This window comes from Chroicocephalus ridibundus, chromosome 4 (genome assembly GCF_963924245.1).
Source record: "Chroicocephalus ridibundus chromosome 4, bChrRid1.1, whole genome shotgun sequence".
In the NCBI taxonomy this organism is placed as follows: Eukaryota; Metazoa; Chordata; class Aves; order Charadriiformes; family Laridae; genus Chroicocephalus; species Chroicocephalus ridibundus.
The window spans coordinates 91364960-91382114 of record NC_086287.1 but is presented as its reverse complement, the minus strand read 5'-3'; the positions used below and the strand labels follow the sequence as shown (position 1 = coordinate 91382114).

The window sequence follows — 17155 nt, the reverse complement described above, 5'->3', positions numbered from 1 at the left end:
GGCTGGAGCACCTCTCCTGTGAGGACAGGCTGAGAGAGTTGGGGTTGTGCAGCCTGGAGAAGGCAAGGCTCCGGAGAGACCTTATAGCAACCTTCCAGTATCTGAAGGGGGCCTACATGAAAGCTGGGGAGGGACTTTTTACAAGGGCACGTAGTGATAGAATACGGGGTAATGGCTTCAAACAGGAAGGAGGAAGATTTAGATTAGATATTAGGAAGAAATTTTTCATTGTGAGGGTGGTGAGACGCTGGCCCAGGTTGCCCAGAGAAGCTGTGGATGCCCCGTCCCTGGAGGTGTTCGAGGCCAGGCTGGATGGGGCTTTGAGCAGCCTGGTCTAGTGGGAGGTGTCCCTGCCCAGGGCAGGGGGTTGGAACTAGATGATCTTTAAGGTCCCTTCTAACCTGAACCATTCTACGATTCCAAGCGTAAGATTACATGCAAGCTTAATGCTCAGGGGCAAAAAATATGTTTTAATGCCTTCCCCTCTCATACAGCTGTGCCAGTGCTCAGTTTATATGCGACTTCACCTCATACACTGGGTTAGCAAGCACAGGGGAGGCCCACAAGCTCCTTACTTTTCACATCCCGCAGCCAGCGGGAGCCAACAACACCCGTGAGGGCAGCGGAGGGGGAAGAGGCCGGCAGCCGGGTGAGCTGCCTGCGGCGAGGTGTGGGTGGGCTCCCGCGGCGGTGCGAAGGGGCGCGCGCAGCCCGCGCTCGGGGCCTGCGACGATTTCCCCGCCATCGCTCCCCGCCGCCCGCCATGGCCCCTCAGGCACCGCGGACTACGCTTCCCAGAATGCCCCGGGGCCGTCTCCTCTCGCGAGAGGCGCGGCGGTGGAAGTGACGGGCGCGGCCCGGAAGCGGGGCTGCCGGGGAGCCGGGAGCTGAGAGCCGAGCCCGCCATGGCCGAGACCGACCCGAAGACCGTGCAGGACCTCACCGCCGTGGTGAGGCGCCGGCACCGCGCCCACCGCCTCAGGGGGAGCGGGGAGCGCCCAGCGGGGCGGCTGCAGAGCGCGGGGCGGGCGGGCCGCGGCCTCCCTAAGGAGAGGCCCGGCAGAAGCGGGTAAAGCCTCCGGCCTCGCCCCGTTCCCGGGCCCTGGCGTTACCTCCTGGGGCTCGGCGCGGCCGAGCCGGGGTGACCCGCTGCTGCAGGGGCTGCTGGGCTTGTGGTGTCGCCTCGGCCTTTTTCACCCGGTGTCACGATAAATAGCCACCGCTGCGGAGCTGCTTTTGACGGGTCCCTCGGGGGCGGCTCGGGTCGGAGCGCGGTTCCAGCCCCGCGTTCCATCGCAGCGCCAAGGCCGCTCACTCACCTGAAGTGCTCAGCGAGCGCCGGCTCCCCGGCTGGCCGTGCTGGCAGCCAGGGCAGCTGGGTATCCCTGCCTAAGGAGGAGTTGTCCTTCTGGGAGGGATGCGGTTAAGAGCAAGAGTTTGGGAGCACGGAGAGGAAAGCTGTTGTTCTGATATCGAAAAAAAGTGTTATCACATGATTAGCGTAGGATGCTGGAAGCAGCTGTTGGGGGTTTAGTCCTGGTTGTGGAACACAGGCATTTTCTAGATCTTAAAATTGTTTACTGTGAGCCTCAGTTCTCTTGTGTGTACATATATATGTACATGTGAAAATATGTTACTTAAATATGGAATTACACTGCAGAGTTTGTGCACAGTTGAGCTCAGCAATGAAAGAAAACATTGTACTTACCTCATTACATGAGATTAAATACTGTAACAACCTCTTCAATGAAAACAAAACAGACTTCTTTCTTTTTCCTTTCTAATAGGTGCAGACATTGCTTCAGCAAATGCAGGACAAATTTCAAACCATGTCTGACCAAATAATTGGAAGAAATATCCTTTTTTAAAGTCAGATAGGTGCTATACGCTACAGAATCATAAGGATTTTAAAGTATGTTTACCAGTGGGATTTGTAAGTTGAATTTAAAGTGACCATAAGAGTTTGAGCAAAGATGTAATGAAAAACAAATGAAAAAACCCCAGCCACTACTGGATTGCAGTCATGTTCCTTAACTCCAGTGAACTTGATGACATGAGCTGTCGCATAGATGACCTGGAGAAGAACATAGCAGACCTGATGACGCAGGCGGGAGTGGAAGAATTGGAAGGCGAGAACAAGACCCCTGCTACTAACAAGAGTTAAAGTGAGACAATTGCTTGCTAGCCTTGAAACAAATCCTGAGGTCACTTGAAATTACTGACTTTAAGTAGATGGACTTTTTCCTTTGATTTGTGAGGTAGTCTGAAATTAATTCAGAGCAGCTGTGTACATTATAATACGAGAAGCTTTAAAAGCTCCCCTCAGCAGGTTCCTACTAGCCTCTTCAGCAAGGATGTTTTCTTCAGCAATATGGGAGGAGAGGTATTTACTTCACGTCTAGTTAGCTTTGAGGAAGTGCAATAGCTATATTCATCCTCTGTTACTCACTCTGGTACTCTTAGTAAGATCAGAAATAATGACTGTCTTTGCAGTATGGGAAGGAGAAGAGATAGGGAAAAAAAGCAGTAGCAAAGCGAGCTCTTCTCTTCCCTTCTCTTACCGTGTTTGAACCTTCTGAAAAGGACTGTAACCTCACGCACGTTACCAACGTCTGCTCTGGTTTCCATAGCTTCAGTTTGTGTAGAATTTGATTTTTGTAATCCATGGAAGGCAACTGGTAAAGAAACTACCAGATGTAACATGTTAGAGTAAATATTTTTTTTAAATATTTTTGAATTTGTTCAGGTCTTTTTAAGTAAGATATGTCTCAGCCTCTCTTAAGCTTGAAACTCTAGAATTCACGTTTAGAATACTATGCAGCCCGTATAGTAGGCATGTGCGTTTGAAAGGGGTATACGTCTTGCTTGTTAAGGTACCTATATTTTGCAATACTTTGACAGAAATACAAATTACTATGGGCTTCATTGTCCCCTGTGTCAGTTCCCTTAGTGTGAACCCCACAAATGAAAATTTCTGATGAGCATGATACTCTTAATTCTTCTCAGTAACATTTTTGTTCTAATTATTTTTCCACAACAGGTTGCCAATAACTTAAGATGAATCCTGGAAGATTTTTTTTTTTCTACAAATCCTTGGAATTACATAACAGCTTTTTGCAACTACTGTGTGTAAAAGCATTTTTATATTGTTACAGAGCTTGCATTCCTAATGTATATTGTATAGTTAGGAATAGGTTAGTTTATATTTTGATTTGTGTACTGTAATTTCACTTTTTGAATTCTTGTTACGAGGATCAATTAGTTGTGTTATTAAAACACAGATCTTAGAGATATCAACAACTGGGTGTATTTTTTTTGTGAAGTCACTTTTTTCCCTTCCTTGTACTTTTTCCAGACGTTTCATTTTTGATAGCTACACATCTAGTGACTCCCATTCAATGGAAATCTTAACTTGTCCTACGTAACTTTGTGGAGTGAAGCACAAGATTGAAACTTGGCATTAATCCTAGCTCTAAGCATCAGTCACTCGACCATTTGAGGACTATGTGTTGTTTTCTTATGAATGTAATAAGGTGATTTTGGAAACATAAGACGCTGAACGTCAAAATCGTATCTCCTACTCTTGGTATTACCTCACCTGTGTGTTCCTAGAACATAAACCAGAAATAGAGATTTAACGTTAGAGACACCTGTGCTACAGGTCAGCGACCACTGCCATTCAAATCTGTTATATTTAGACAGACAAGGAACTATTAACTATGAAAAATCTCACTATGGGATTTAAGTTTTTTAATACTGTAGAACTTTACTTTGAAACTGACAATGTGTCATTTAGCATCACCTTTGAACAATAATTATGGTTAAAATAGTGATACTGGACAGAATAGGGATGGGATTGCAGTTGTGTCAATGTGGTCTTTCTGTTTAAATCCCTGGCTCATTGTGCTGAACAGTTTGCTAACAAAGCAGTGATATACCGAGTAACACAAACGGAGAGATCCCGGGTAGAATTGTAAAGCCTTGCTTCTCTGTGAATAACAGCTAGCCCTAACTCATCAAAGTATTTGGTTTAGAAAGATGTTTGCTTTTATAATCACATGCACATTTATGGCCCTGGAGTTTAACGGGTTACATTAGAGTATTTTGGCAATGAAAAGTATATTTAGAACAGTCTCTACTACGTCCCTTGTGAAGAAAAATGACCAATGTCGGATATTACTGACAATCACTGCAATGCTCCTCCACCTTGAAGTACAAATTTACGAAAGGAGTAGTGGCAGTCAGCAGTTCTGTGTGGACCACACTTAAGACTGCTCTTTGAATGCCACCAAATTAGCACCTGTGTATTATGAAGGCAATATGACAGGTCATTTTTCAACACCATGGGGAAATTGTAATAAAAGCTCATAATTATAGGGGAATTTTGTGAACACAGGAGATGTATCAATATACCTTGTAACACCAGCCTTAGGCTCTTTGTAATGTCACTTTGAAAAAATCTAATAAACTATTATGTGGTATCAAATAGTCAGGTCATATATATTAAAGCAAAGTCTAGCGTAAGTATATCATTGTATGTGAGATTGTATTTAGTTATAAGTTATAGAAAGACTTCAGCACAGCTGCTGCTTATAGAATATAGTCTAGATTACAGGTGTGTTTTGTATAATAAGAGGGTGAACACAATTCATGCCCTGTCAAATCTGTATTTTACTAGGTAATTACAATATAGACCAAATCCCATCAGAAAGTGTATGGAAGTGGAGGATCATTTTGTGTGATGTTTATACAACTATAAATGGTCGTCTTCCTCCTGTAGGAGAAATGGTCGTTCTTGAATTTGCTTGCACTGTCCTATATACAGCAGTAGCAGCCTGCTTTCCTGAAGTTTATTTTGTCAGGATAGCTTAATGGAAAATTATTTCGGCTTTAAGATTCTAAGCACTTTTCAGTACGGATAGTTTTTCCCTCATTAATTTAACACTTAACTGATTTTGAAAAGTAACAATTCAATTCAAAACAAGCCTTTCAGAGAGAGAGGAATTACTTGTAGCTCTTTAAATACTCCATATTTTTGAGAAACATTTTTTGTTCCTACTCTGAACCAGTGATAGAGATTCTACATAGAAACAGCACATGCAAGCCAAAGTAGAATCCCTTCTGGCCACAATTTCCTAAAGTGCACTTAGTTTAATACATAAGGCAAAGCAGAAGATGATTCTTCGTAAGTGTTACTTTATATGGATTTGATAACACTTTACAAAAGAATAGGGGTGGGTTGTTTTGGGTGTTTTTTTTCTGAATCTGCTGGTTCACATGTGACAAATATTTGTCCTTTCCACTGGGCTGTCTCACTTGCAAAGAAAAAAAAAAAAAGTGAGGATCAAGTTCATGAATAGGGACTGACTTCCATATTGGAATATAAAGAAAACTGCCATTTATTCATTTAAATCAAACTGTAGTGCTGTGTTTTGTTAAGGGCTGCAGCTTGCATTTTTCAGTTATTTGTGCCAAAGTCTATAGAAGCACTTTCTGCTTTAAGAAATTTTCTGCTACCTGTCATCGTGGTAACATACGCCCGGATTTCATCGTTGACGTATTTACCTCCTCCGGTTTATTGTCACAAACTGTTACGGATTAAATGCACCCTACTCTGATTTCCTTGTACGAGCAGGCGTGGTGGACGCTGCACTTTCCACTTTGCAGTTCAAAGCTGGTGTAACTGGGAGCAGACCTGCTGTAATTCATCAGCACAGCAAAACGGTCTGCTCTGCCCGTGAGCGAGCGCGGGTGGGTGGCTGCTCTCTGCCTCCTGCCTACCTGCAAGAGGGGAAAGGGTTCCTGGTAGAATAAGAGGTGAGACAGATGGAAAACGCACTCTCTTGAGCTTGCCGCTTCCTTCATTCTTTCCTGTCCTAGCCCAAGCAGCGAGTAAGGGGCCAGCAAAGCCACTTTCTGTAAGTGAGCACGAGGTATGGAATTGCGCAGAACAAGAAGAGTCTGCGGGTCCTGCATTTATGGGGAAAAGGAAGAACAGCTGCGGATGGAGGAGAAAGAACACCCGCCCTGCTCCTAAGTTCTTCAAAGCTCTCCATTGTTTCTGCTCTCACCACTTCTACTCCAAATTTCCATCACCACCATCCTTTTCAACCCCTGAGGGAACTTCCCTGAGGAAGAAGCCATTGTTTCCAAACGGTCCATGTAACTGCTATGTTTAGATGCTCTTTCACAAAAGATCTACATTAGGAACAGCAAATAGAAACATTTTTTTTTGTCTATGACAGGAATTTTGAGTGACACCATGAAGTCTTCAGCCACAGTTTTCATAGCCAATCATTAATAGCAGTATTGTTTGCTGAAGGCCAGACTTAAGACCTGAGAACCCAGAAACAAGCTGAGGATGACAGGAGCTGTGTGCCCTACACGTTCCACACTGGGCAACAGAAATAAATTTGAAACTCCTGTCTCATCTCATCTGGTGTCTTAATTCCTATATAGCAGGACTGATGCTCTCTCAGTACAGAGGAATAGTGTTACAATAAATCCATGTTTTGAAACACTTAGGCCCACTGATAAGTGATCCAGAATTACGGTATCCTTAAGAGGATTTTTCATTTAATCTCTGCCCTAAAGACAACGTATGGTAAATAAGACTGCGCACAGATAGCTCTTCAACTAATACCACCTGGTCCGTGCTCTAAATGAAGCTGGTTATAGGCCAGAGACACACTAAACTCCGACACTCGCTCTCTGCAAGAGGTAGTTTCGAAGCCCTCCCTTCCCTGCAGTGAACCCCGGTCTCCCAGACGCCTGGCTCAGACCACGGCTTGCGTCGCTGCCTGCTTTGGGACCGAGCTCCAGAGGGATTACTTGGACTCTGTCTTGCAATTGTCACGTTCTGTTGTTGTCAGTGGAGACAGGGAACACTCGTGCAAATTCATGTTATCTGGCCTCCTCTAGACTTATTATCTCAACACTCCCAATAAAGCACCGTTGGCTCCTTTCCTCAGATGGAACGAGGCACTGGGAATTGGTGTGCCTGAGATTACTGGGGAAACCAGTAAGAGACCCAGCCCCGGGGGAGTGCTGAAGTCACTCAGCCGTTCTTCCTCCAAACTTGAAACCTCAAGAAAGTCAGACACTGTGCCTTCAAAAAGAAAATAATTTTGATTCCATACGGTTTTGCAGTGAAATACCTGTAACCGAGGCCAGAGACACTGTCCATCCTGTCATTAAAATGACAACGGGGTCTGCAGATTCCCTGGAGGCATTCACATGGAATTATTTAATGAAGCTTTTTACTTTTTCTCAAGATTATAACTCTCTAGCTGATACTGCCTTCTAGTGGGCACACTCTCACTAATAGAAGGAAGACTACTCAGATTAATTATTTGGTTACCTTTAATATACGTGTTCAGATGTTAGGACTTTAATGAGCCACATGCTGTTTTGAAACGTGGTTATTACACAAGACACTGAAGCTTTGTTTACAATTAAGAAAGTTAATAGGATGCGCAAATCCCTTCCTGAGCTTTAAGCCTCACACTGTTTTGAAAAGACCTGATGCTCGCACAGACTTTTTTTTCTGACTCCAGTGGAGAGTTAATGAAATTAGGTCATTAGGAAAACCAGGCATGGGAATAGAAACTTTACATCTCAGAAGCACGCTGAGAGAAGGTTAAACCGGAATTGTCTCTCTGGAAAAAGCACATCTATTAATAGAAAGTGTTCTTTTATGTCGTTTTGCTACAGACCTGACAATTTTATTTATGAAGCTCTTGGAGTTAGATACATGTGTAAAAATTTCTTCAGTTTACAAAGCTGTCGCATATACAATCCTTGCTCGAGAGATTAAATGCTGTTCGAAATAGCAACTGGAGAAGTGATGGAGTTAAGTGTTTCTCAAGTTTTAGATTCATAGGTGTTCATATGACAAGTTTGGATGGACGACCCATGACCCTTTTGTGCAAGCCCCCGTACTGATATGGAAAATACAGCAAAATATTCCATCCTTTTATGGCCACAATGGAGAAAACAGGCAAAGGGCTACCTGAGAAGTGGAGGCAAAAGAGGTGAGAAAAATTACTTCATGCTTCACAGCAGATCAGTGGCTAAGCCAGGCCTTAGATTTAAATCTTTCTTAAGCAACCTGCAAAAACACTCGAGACAGACTCTGCAGCACTTGCCCGTCTCCCAAAACAGGCAGGCGGGTGTACTTGCAAAACAAGGATCTGCTTCTTCACACCTGAATTCCCTTTAGAGTTTCGATCACATTTAAAACTCATGCTGCATAGTGTGCTTGTCTTCAGAGAAAGGCGTCCCAAGTTTTGATGCAGCATAGCATTCTGTTACATGTAGGGGTCAAGGGGAGAAATGTCTGTCCAAATGCCATCTCATGGGCACGCAAGAGTAGGTGGATTACTTGAAAAGACGTGCCCGGTATTCTGCCAACTGACATTTTCAGTCGCCCTACTTAAAGTAATTCACCTGCAGGGCACTTCAGTTTTCACTTGTAACATTCCACCTCACTCCAATTCCTCCCTCTCTAAGAATATGAATTTCCCAAAGGATAAAAGTTTCTGATTCCCACGCAGTTCTAATAAATACTTTGCTTATTTGTGTTGCAGACCTGTTTGGTTGTGAAGACCAGATCCCTGTCTCTGAAGCGTACTAGGGAAGCTTTTTGCATTTCAGCCCGCACCAGCACACTGGAGGAAATCCCTGAATTCAGCAGTTCTCCATCCACTGGCACAGAAACATCAGCTCCTCAGGAGCAACGCAGGAAGGTTTACAGGAAGTTTTTGTTTGTTTGTTTATTTTCACATGCACTTTGAGAAGTCTGTAGGCCAAGTACATCCAGGACAGACATTGTGTAGTTTGGGAAAATTAAAGCAACTGGTAACACAGAGGAAAAAGAGACCAACTTTAAGACTTGACACACAACACATCCCAGCGGCAATAACGAAGGAGCATTCGTCAGCTTCCCAAGAGGCTGCTCAACAGCAGAACAACAATCCACTTAGTCTGCCAACTACTATCAAACAGAAGTTTTGTATCATACAACAGGTGCCCAACTCAGGCTGTAAAAGGCAGAACCTCAGCCAAATCCTCTCTTCAAAACATGTTCACTCTGAAAATTATTCTTTAGAGCTAGAAGGCAATAAAAAAACCTAATAATCAAAGAGCTCTGCAATAGTTAAGTATTTGGGGCCCAGAAGGGCAAATATCATTGATCTTTGCAAAATGATTGATTCTGTAAGGATTTTGTTCGCTCGTGAAGTCCCAGAAAGACGACCCTTCAAGGCTCATCACCAGATCTTTTAGTATTTGAATATTTTTTTTAATTTGAATTTTTTCCTGGCCCTATAGAGCAGTAAATTTTTAATGACTGGTCAGCAAAGATAAAACAACCCGAGTGCTTGCTCACCTAAGTTCATGCTGAGAAACACAACTACAGGACCTCAGCCATGTTATTATCTTAAAAAAAAATACCTAGTTCCAACAGCCGAAAGAGTGATTGTTAATAAACGTTCATGTGACACAAGGGGGGAAAAAACAAACAAAAACCTTACACTTTTTTCACTGACGCCAGCCCTCCTGCTATTGACACACAAAACATATTATAAATCAGACCAAATCTTCTTAGAAAATTAATGGGACTGCAAATGTTAAAATTAATGACAAATGCAATCGACATTTATTAGAAGGGACATCATTGGGATCTCCGACAAGTCAGGCAAAAAATTTAATCAGGTTCTTATCAGAGGGTTACAAATAGATGTGTCATTTTAATAAATTCGACAAGTGTACCATGCAACTGAGAATTGGGTGCATCTTAAAAGACAATTAACCACAGATCCCTGAACAGGATTCACTGCTCTGGAAATTTTTTTGCAAGTCCTTTTTCCAAATTATTAGTGCTACTCTGTTGTATGAGAAGGTACAGAATTGTGCTGCTCTTCATGAGTAGCCCCAATTCTCACCTTTTTAACTGAACATTTTAATAAAAAAATGTATTCAGAACCAGTACAGAATCCATAAGCAAGAGCTCTTCAATTCTTTGAGTGTTGCAGGTGGCAGCGGAGGACACGACTGGGGTACCATTGATAATCTGGTTTTAAACGTTCTTAATTTTATTTTCATACAAGGTCTTCACATTAACATTGTTTTTCTTTCAGTTCAGGACCACTAAATACAAATCAAGAGAGCAGTTTAAGACTTTACTGAACTGTGGAAACGAATATGACCATGAAGTTTTAATTGCTTCACAAAGATCCCAGACATGCTCAAGGCTTTTCACCCCACATCTCCACTAAAGACACTGTTTGGGATCCAAGGTGATTGACGAGCTAGATTATTAGCGTCACTCATTAGCAAGAAATGTACTAAATTGAAGCCCTTGAAGGAAGGGTCTGTCACTTGCACAATAAAGCTTTTGTTTAAATTCCATTTTGAGCACTTCCAAAACAACAGGCAACAGTAAACAATGTTTAGCAGAATAACACCATCTGCTTTTTTTTTTTTTTAATCATCTTTCCAGTGTTTGAAGCAAGGATTTGGTTATAAATACTGACAATTGGCACTATAAATTATGATTTTCTGCTCTCTGAGTAGTTGGGAGCAAAAACAAATAAAGTGCAGATTTAAATCTCAGTTTTCACACACCATTGAGCCTGTGAGATGTGATTCCAGATTAACCCGCTCCTGCCTCCTGTCCATGGGAGGGGACACGGCCACTGCTGAAGTGCATTCGCGGAGGTTTGTAACTGGTTCTGCATTCGGTTGTGCCACCTGGAACTGGGGATGGGTTCTGCTTCATGCAGATAACGAGACGAATGGCTGAGAAGGAGAGGAGGAAGACAAACCAGTCACCTTTGAATCTTTATTTGGAGACCCTTTATGTCCCAGTGTTGTTCTTTCTAAGGCTTGGACTAGGAGAAGTGTCCTCTTCTTCCAAACACCGTGAAATTTATAGGAGCTCTGTGTTCTTCCACTGATACAAGACAACAAACAGAATGGAAATTTCTACCATCCTTACAAATTTGTAGCCTGGTTGATCCAGTGTGTTTTAGGAAATCCTGCTCCACCCCCTGAAAGCACTGAACAAAGTCGCTGTTTCACACATCACACAAAATTAAAAACAAATTTATTGAACCTGAGGCGTATTTAAAAATCAGGAGGCTTTTCATGCCATAGGTTATTTTGAAACATCTTTGAAACTACTCCACAGACTGAAGTTAAACAATTAAAATGCATAATCACATTTAAAAAGCAGCACCAAAAATGTAAGTCATTTTGTCACAGAGGCTGCTCCAGCATGGTTTGATTATTTAACGTTATGCTGTAAAACCAATTTATACCCTATACCCTTGATCTCTGTTTCAATTTCAGGATGTTGATACATGCACCATTGCTGTATTAGCTGATAGGGCAGAACAAATACTTCAGGAAAAGTCATGATTAGAATTTGAAATCTCTCTCAGCCATGTTTAACACCCAAACGTACTCACCTCGCTGCCTTTTCCTGCAGGTTTTCCCCACTGGAACCCCATGTTTTATACCTGGACAGAATTATTATTTGACATCAATAACAGGTGAAGGTAGAGCTCTACAGGGAGTACGGAGGTGCAGTCATTCCTGCCATGAATGCTAAAATTATCAGGCATCAACTAAATCTTTTCAAACTGAACTGTTACACAGACAAACAGCCTGCCTCTCCGGGCAGGGAGAGCAAGCAGTTACCTCACACCGTGCTGCAGAAATCTCGGGATCCAGATAGCTGAATCTGAAGGTGCCAGCAGCTATTTGCTCATTTTCCTCTTTGCATTACCTGCACCTCCAGCTTCTGCAAACTTTCCTCTATTCTCTGCGCTGACTTTGTTTCACTGTGTACAACCCTGCAATGAAGATATTAGGGGCTCTGGATCACTGAAGCACACGGTGTGTTTTGAAACCTCTAACACGGCCGCGAGTTCCATTCATTCCCTACTAAAGGAAACAACACGCCAGGCAAACAAGGAGACAGAGTCACTGTTGCAGGATAAATGGTTTTGTATTCCGAGCATTGGCAAAGACATGAGTGAAATTTGAGGAGGAACTTATTTATAGCAATTTAGCCAGCAGGCAACGTTAACACAGGGGCTACCATCCCCTGTATTATTAATGCTTTATTAATTGCATGCATGCAGCCGGTAAAGTGATTCATTACCTTTTCTTGCTCAAGACATATTGTGTATAAATATAGTCCACTACTGGAATATGCATTCCCAAGCATCTCAGGCTAAGCGTTTGTCTAGCAGAAGGGTGTAACACGTACTTGCGCCCTTCGCAGAAGGCACGGAGAGATGGGGGCAGTTCAGGGCACATGTATCCATGTCCCAAAAACCAGCTGACATAAATGCAGGTCTCTGCCCCTTCAAATGAACGTCTAGATATGATCCAGTGCCAGTTACCCACAGGGCAGTTGTCATTTCAGGTAGCAGAGGGAATTGCACTGGAACTGGGATTTACAGGGCTGGTGCCTGCCTTGGAGAAGGCGGAAGTGTAGTGCAATGCTTCAATAGTGGCACAGCAAAAACCGTAGCAACCTTTTCTATGTCTGCAACAGGGCTGTCTCAAAAACCCTGCTAAATAAGCCTGATTCCTATAAAAAGGAGCCAATAATATGAAAGAGACAGCTTTGCCTGGAACTAAGTGAACAGTTACTTTCACTGCACATTCCAAATTTGTTCTTAAAGATCTGCCTGGTGTTTGTGTAATGAATCTTTATTCTGAGGACACAAAGCTTTCATTTTGGTATCAGTTGGTCTTTTTCTTACTGTTTTACAGCTTGTCTCAGCAAAGGATGGAAATGTCTCCCTACAGCAACCTCTTAAAAACCACAGAAACTAGTGCCTCGGTCTTGATAGCCATACCCATATATTTTCTGAGGAAGGTTCATTAAGCAAAGGACTGTGACACTTTGCAAAAGTTCTGCAGTTTCTCTTGTACAAGATAGGAAGGGATGGTAAAAGTAGAGTTGTCCTTCAAGCGCCCTTGCCTAAACAAAATGAACAGCTTGAGTGCCTATCATTAGCAGGCAGAACACCTCTGCAGGAGGCACACGGCTTGAAACCCAGAGAATTCTGCATGATTACAGCTAAGTAACTCCACAAAAGTCATGCAGAAAGTTTTCCCCAGGGAATTTATCTATGAAAAAATGTTTACACTAAGGTTAGCATGTATTAACTGAGTTGGAGTAGAAAAATTGTTATTTGGAGATAAACAGGGAGTTTCAGCTCTCAGAGGGAGAAAGGGTCGAGGGCGCATGCCCTCACCGCAAGGACACCAATGATATATGCTTCACCTCAGGGTACTGCGAACAGTATCTCCAACTCCAAGGTGATGGGTGAACACACACTCACAACATAGCATAAATATACAATTATTGGAAATTTACTTTAAAGATGGGAAAGGCTATGTGCCACGCAACACAAGTCGACTTAAAAGACTGTTTCTGTTAAATGGGAAATTGGAACTGCTAACTACAGTTGTACCATATCAAGGTTTTTCTAGCTCTGTTTTCTATGACTCTGTCTTTAGAAGCAGAGAAAATGGTAGAAAGTACCTTGAGAAGTCAGCTCTCTCTCTGTCTGCTCCACAGATTTAGTTTAACTGTTCTTACAGATGCTCAGTGGTAGAAATTTCAGTGAGGTTTTTGTGAATCTGGAGCAATCCCACTTGACCATACTTTTAGACCAGCCTCAAGTATGATGCTCAACTTGTAATTCTTTGGGCTTTGGATGATGCACGCCAAGGTGGAAGACCAGAAACAGTGAGAACAGGTCAAGCAAGTCAACTTTTTTATGATAAACAAGGCTTTTTTGCTTATGTAGGAGGAGATCCTACAGGTTCAGCTTTATCACAAACTAAATACACACAGTATAATTCCTCAGAATTATTGCACAAATGTCACTAGAATTTTTATTTAACTAAGGAATTTGGATCCATGACTAAAAATCACCTAATCTTCACCAAATATCTATTGCTATTTAAACTTCAGCCCATCTTACTTGCTACAGTGACCATTTGTTAAATCCTAGTCTTATGGTAATGTTAACTGATTAGATTCCCACTGTTCTCTAGTGCGTAGAGCTGAATTGTCAACTCAGTGGCAAAAATCTTGCTAAGAGAGGAAATACTTTATAGGTTCAGTAGCAGAAATGTGTTTTTTTTCTGAGCGGACGTCTTCGGACTGTTGCTATATTTCCATTACAGGAGCTTATTACAGCTGAAGTGTTGCTTCAGTGTGGAAGTAGTCCAGGTTTTTGAGAGTCCACGTAGCTGGCTGGCATGGAAAATACATAAATCTTCTACTTCAGCCACCGCTTTGATTCTTCCACTTTTCAGGTATAGTTGTTGGAACTGATTAGCTTCTGAAGAGATCACATCAGTAAGCAAACACAAAGGCCAGACCGAACCTAGCCCCTGAATTTTGGTAAGCTTCAGAGCCAAACTTCCTTGTCTCCACAGCCTTTAGCAAGATAGTTCAACAACCTACAAATCTGCGTCGTTACACTGGGGTCAGAGCCTCATGATGACAGCAAGAACAATCCCCTGTTTTCCTGTTCCAAAGAGCAGGAACAGATTTATTGCCTGAAGGGAAGGAGTGAAGCATCACTAAAGCATTTACAACTGTCGAACCTAGAGCTCATGGGATAGCAAACCTCCCAGGTTACATGAGAAGAGCAAATCTTATCCATTTTCCCCTTTAGATGACAGATGTGTATACCCTTTAAAAACACCCAGGACAGTACAATTTAACTCATTAGCTATAGAAAACCTCAACGTTTGTTTGAGTTAAGAATCAATCTCTATTTAGTGTAGGATTCTGGCCCATCAAATAGATCCCATATTCCCTTCCTCTCTCAGAAGAGCCGCATTCTGTGTATGTTTGTCAGCATAACTGGGAAGCTCTCGAGTAAGTGGCATGTTCAATAATTGTTCCAAAACAGCTGAGAGTTCAAGAGCTATACAGCCACAAAAGAGCTTAAAGCTGATGGAATTATATGTGATTTGGATAATGATTAGACAATTTCTATGAAACCTGTCAAATAGCCTTCGAAATGACACAAAACCACACAGGAAAGCGGTTGGAATAATGTGATTTCAAAATTGCTTGCGTGACTATTCTGTACTACTGATGCTAAGTTATTGTCTGTTATTTATCGTTAGTGTATTCAGCTCTAGACAGAACATATAAGGAGGACTCAGACCGAACTGAAGGAGCAGAGTGTGCTATCTTAAATGAATAGTCAGCAGAGAGCACCAGGATAAATCGATAAATGTACAAGATCGTTTCACTTTTTTGAGGAAGGTACAAAAACATATTGTCAGCCTGACTCAGTAGATGGCACTCTACCCCCTGTAATGAAGCCACGCTTCAGCGCAGCGTTAAGGAAAGAATCAGGTTCTGGAGGAGAAGTACAGCTGAGATCCTTACTCCTTGTAGCCATTAGATGCTCAGATACCGTGGCAGTAAGTGCCACTGATAGGCCTTAACAGATGGCAGGATCCAGGGTGCTTTTCAACTCCAGGCTTGATAGCCCAATGACCCAGTTGTAGATTGGGTATTGACAATCTGCCTCCCAAAATTCCCGTGAAGTTGAAATTGGGCATAATGGCATCATTCATTTCCTGTCCTAAACTCCTTGGTCATTTCAGTGCTGCTTCCCAGCCCAGCAGTGAATTGTATTCCAGGCTGTGCTGGATGATTTCTGGATGTGTAAGTATGACACTTGGTAATCCACTGGGCACGAAGAGACACCTTGAAAGATGTCAAAGATATTTTGCTTAGGCTTAGGGGAGGCACTTTACAAGTTACATAATTAAGCAGATGAAAACATAGTCCCTGCAGTTTTTCACAGCCAGTCTCCTTCATGGTGTGCTTCCTTTTTTTTGCAGCTCTTTCTTTTTTTGCTAAGGGAAGTAATTTGCTGACCTCAGTCTAAGAGAGATAGACAGACACATTTCAATAGTAGCACCTCTGTGAACGTGACCTCTGGTTTGGGGTCAGACTGCAACCAAATTCCTCATGGTGTTAAAACTGGACAGAACAGTATACTTCACATCTTAAATCACTGCTGATAACAGTATTCCAACCCAGTACAAAGGCTGCATATCAACTACGGATAAAACCATGTGGACACATATGTACAGCATTTTAGGGATATAATGGGGGTGGAATGGTGCTGCAAAATTGAACGCAAGCAGTACAATAACCAGAAGGTATTTTACTTACCGTAAATTTGGTGACTGAAAAGTGAAATGGGTCAGAAACTTAGCAATGAGATTCCGTTGGTTACCAAATAGGAAGCAGCATTTCTGTCCCACTTTCTCCTACAAAAATAGATACAGAAGATTTCAAACTTCTTCCAAGCAAAACAAGAACCTGTAGCATCTCTGTTTTTCTCTGCAAAAACCTTATTCTCTTTCATTATCACAGCACAAGTCAGAAACAACTCACTTCAATGAGGCAGAATCAGAATGGTTTGAGGAAACAAATCTTTTTGTTCCTGAGGGCTGGCACCTTGAGTGAGGTGGGATGGATGGGTGCATTACTGATGTCCTCCTCCTCCTCCCCCCAGCTCAGGTGACAGTTCAGAATATTAAAGACCCGTGACTTTAGGGATGGTGCGACAGGGAATCCACAGATGAAAGCCACAGATCACACTGTTATCTCACTTTTGGATAAAAATAACAGCCTTCCCTCCTCATATATTCACTTGGTTTTCAAGTGAATTCACTTGTTTGACAAACACAGGATAAGCCCAATTTCTGATTACAGTGAAAGTCAAATTTATGCTGTACTTTTATGCCTGCAATGTTCCACTTGTACAAGAGAATATATGGTCAAGAGAAATTATGTTCCACCCATGATGCTTCTCCCATCTCCCCAAGCAAAAAGAGGAAAGAACAGCAGACTAGGCATCCTTCTCCTGAGAATTCATTCCCGTCTTTCAGTGTTTTAGTGTTTCGGACCAAAAAACCCCAAGTTCTAATTTTAGATTTGAATAGTGATTTTTCAAAATGAATTCATTCTGCCATGATTCTTCTCATGACACTTTCCATGTTTTTTCCACATCAGCAACTTTCTAATAGCAGCAGAGAAGGAAAGAAGAGCTCCATAAAAGAGTATTAAACAAGGAGTCTCATT

The 17155-nt window shown here is 42.4% G+C and overlaps 1 protein-coding gene across 1 annotated transcript; it reads left to right on the top strand.

The window, feature by feature from the left end:
• Window positions 1-843: 843 nt before the first annotated feature.
• HSBP1 (heat shock factor binding protein 1) lies at window positions 844-3291 on the top strand. Its single transcript, XM_063334727.1, has 4 exons — window positions 844-950; window positions 1788-1854; window positions 2046-2165; window positions 3041-3291. The coding sequence occupies exons 1-3, from the start codon at window positions 906-908 to the stop codon at window positions 2162-2164; spliced, it is 231 nt and encodes a 76-aa protein (XP_063190797.1). The 5' UTR covers window positions 844-905; the 3' UTR covers window position 2165; window positions 3041-3291.
• Window positions 3292-17155: the final 13864 nt, after the last annotated feature.

What these genes read in the sequence shown, in the direction of transcription:
- HSBP1 (XM_063334727.1), top strand. Translation starts at nt 906, where the DNA reads ATGGCCGAGACCGACCCGAAGACCGTGCAGGACCTCACCGCCGTG. An exon ending in TGCAGGACCTCACCGCCGTG is followed by an intron (nt 951 to 1,787) that starts GTGAGGCGCCGG and finishes CCTTTCTAATAG; the next exon opens with GTGCAGACATTGCTTCAGCA. An exon ending in TGACCAAATAATTGGAAGAA is followed by an intron (nt 1,855 to 2,045) that starts ATATCCTTTTTT and finishes ACTCCAGTGAAC; the next exon opens with TTGATGACATGAGCTGTCGC.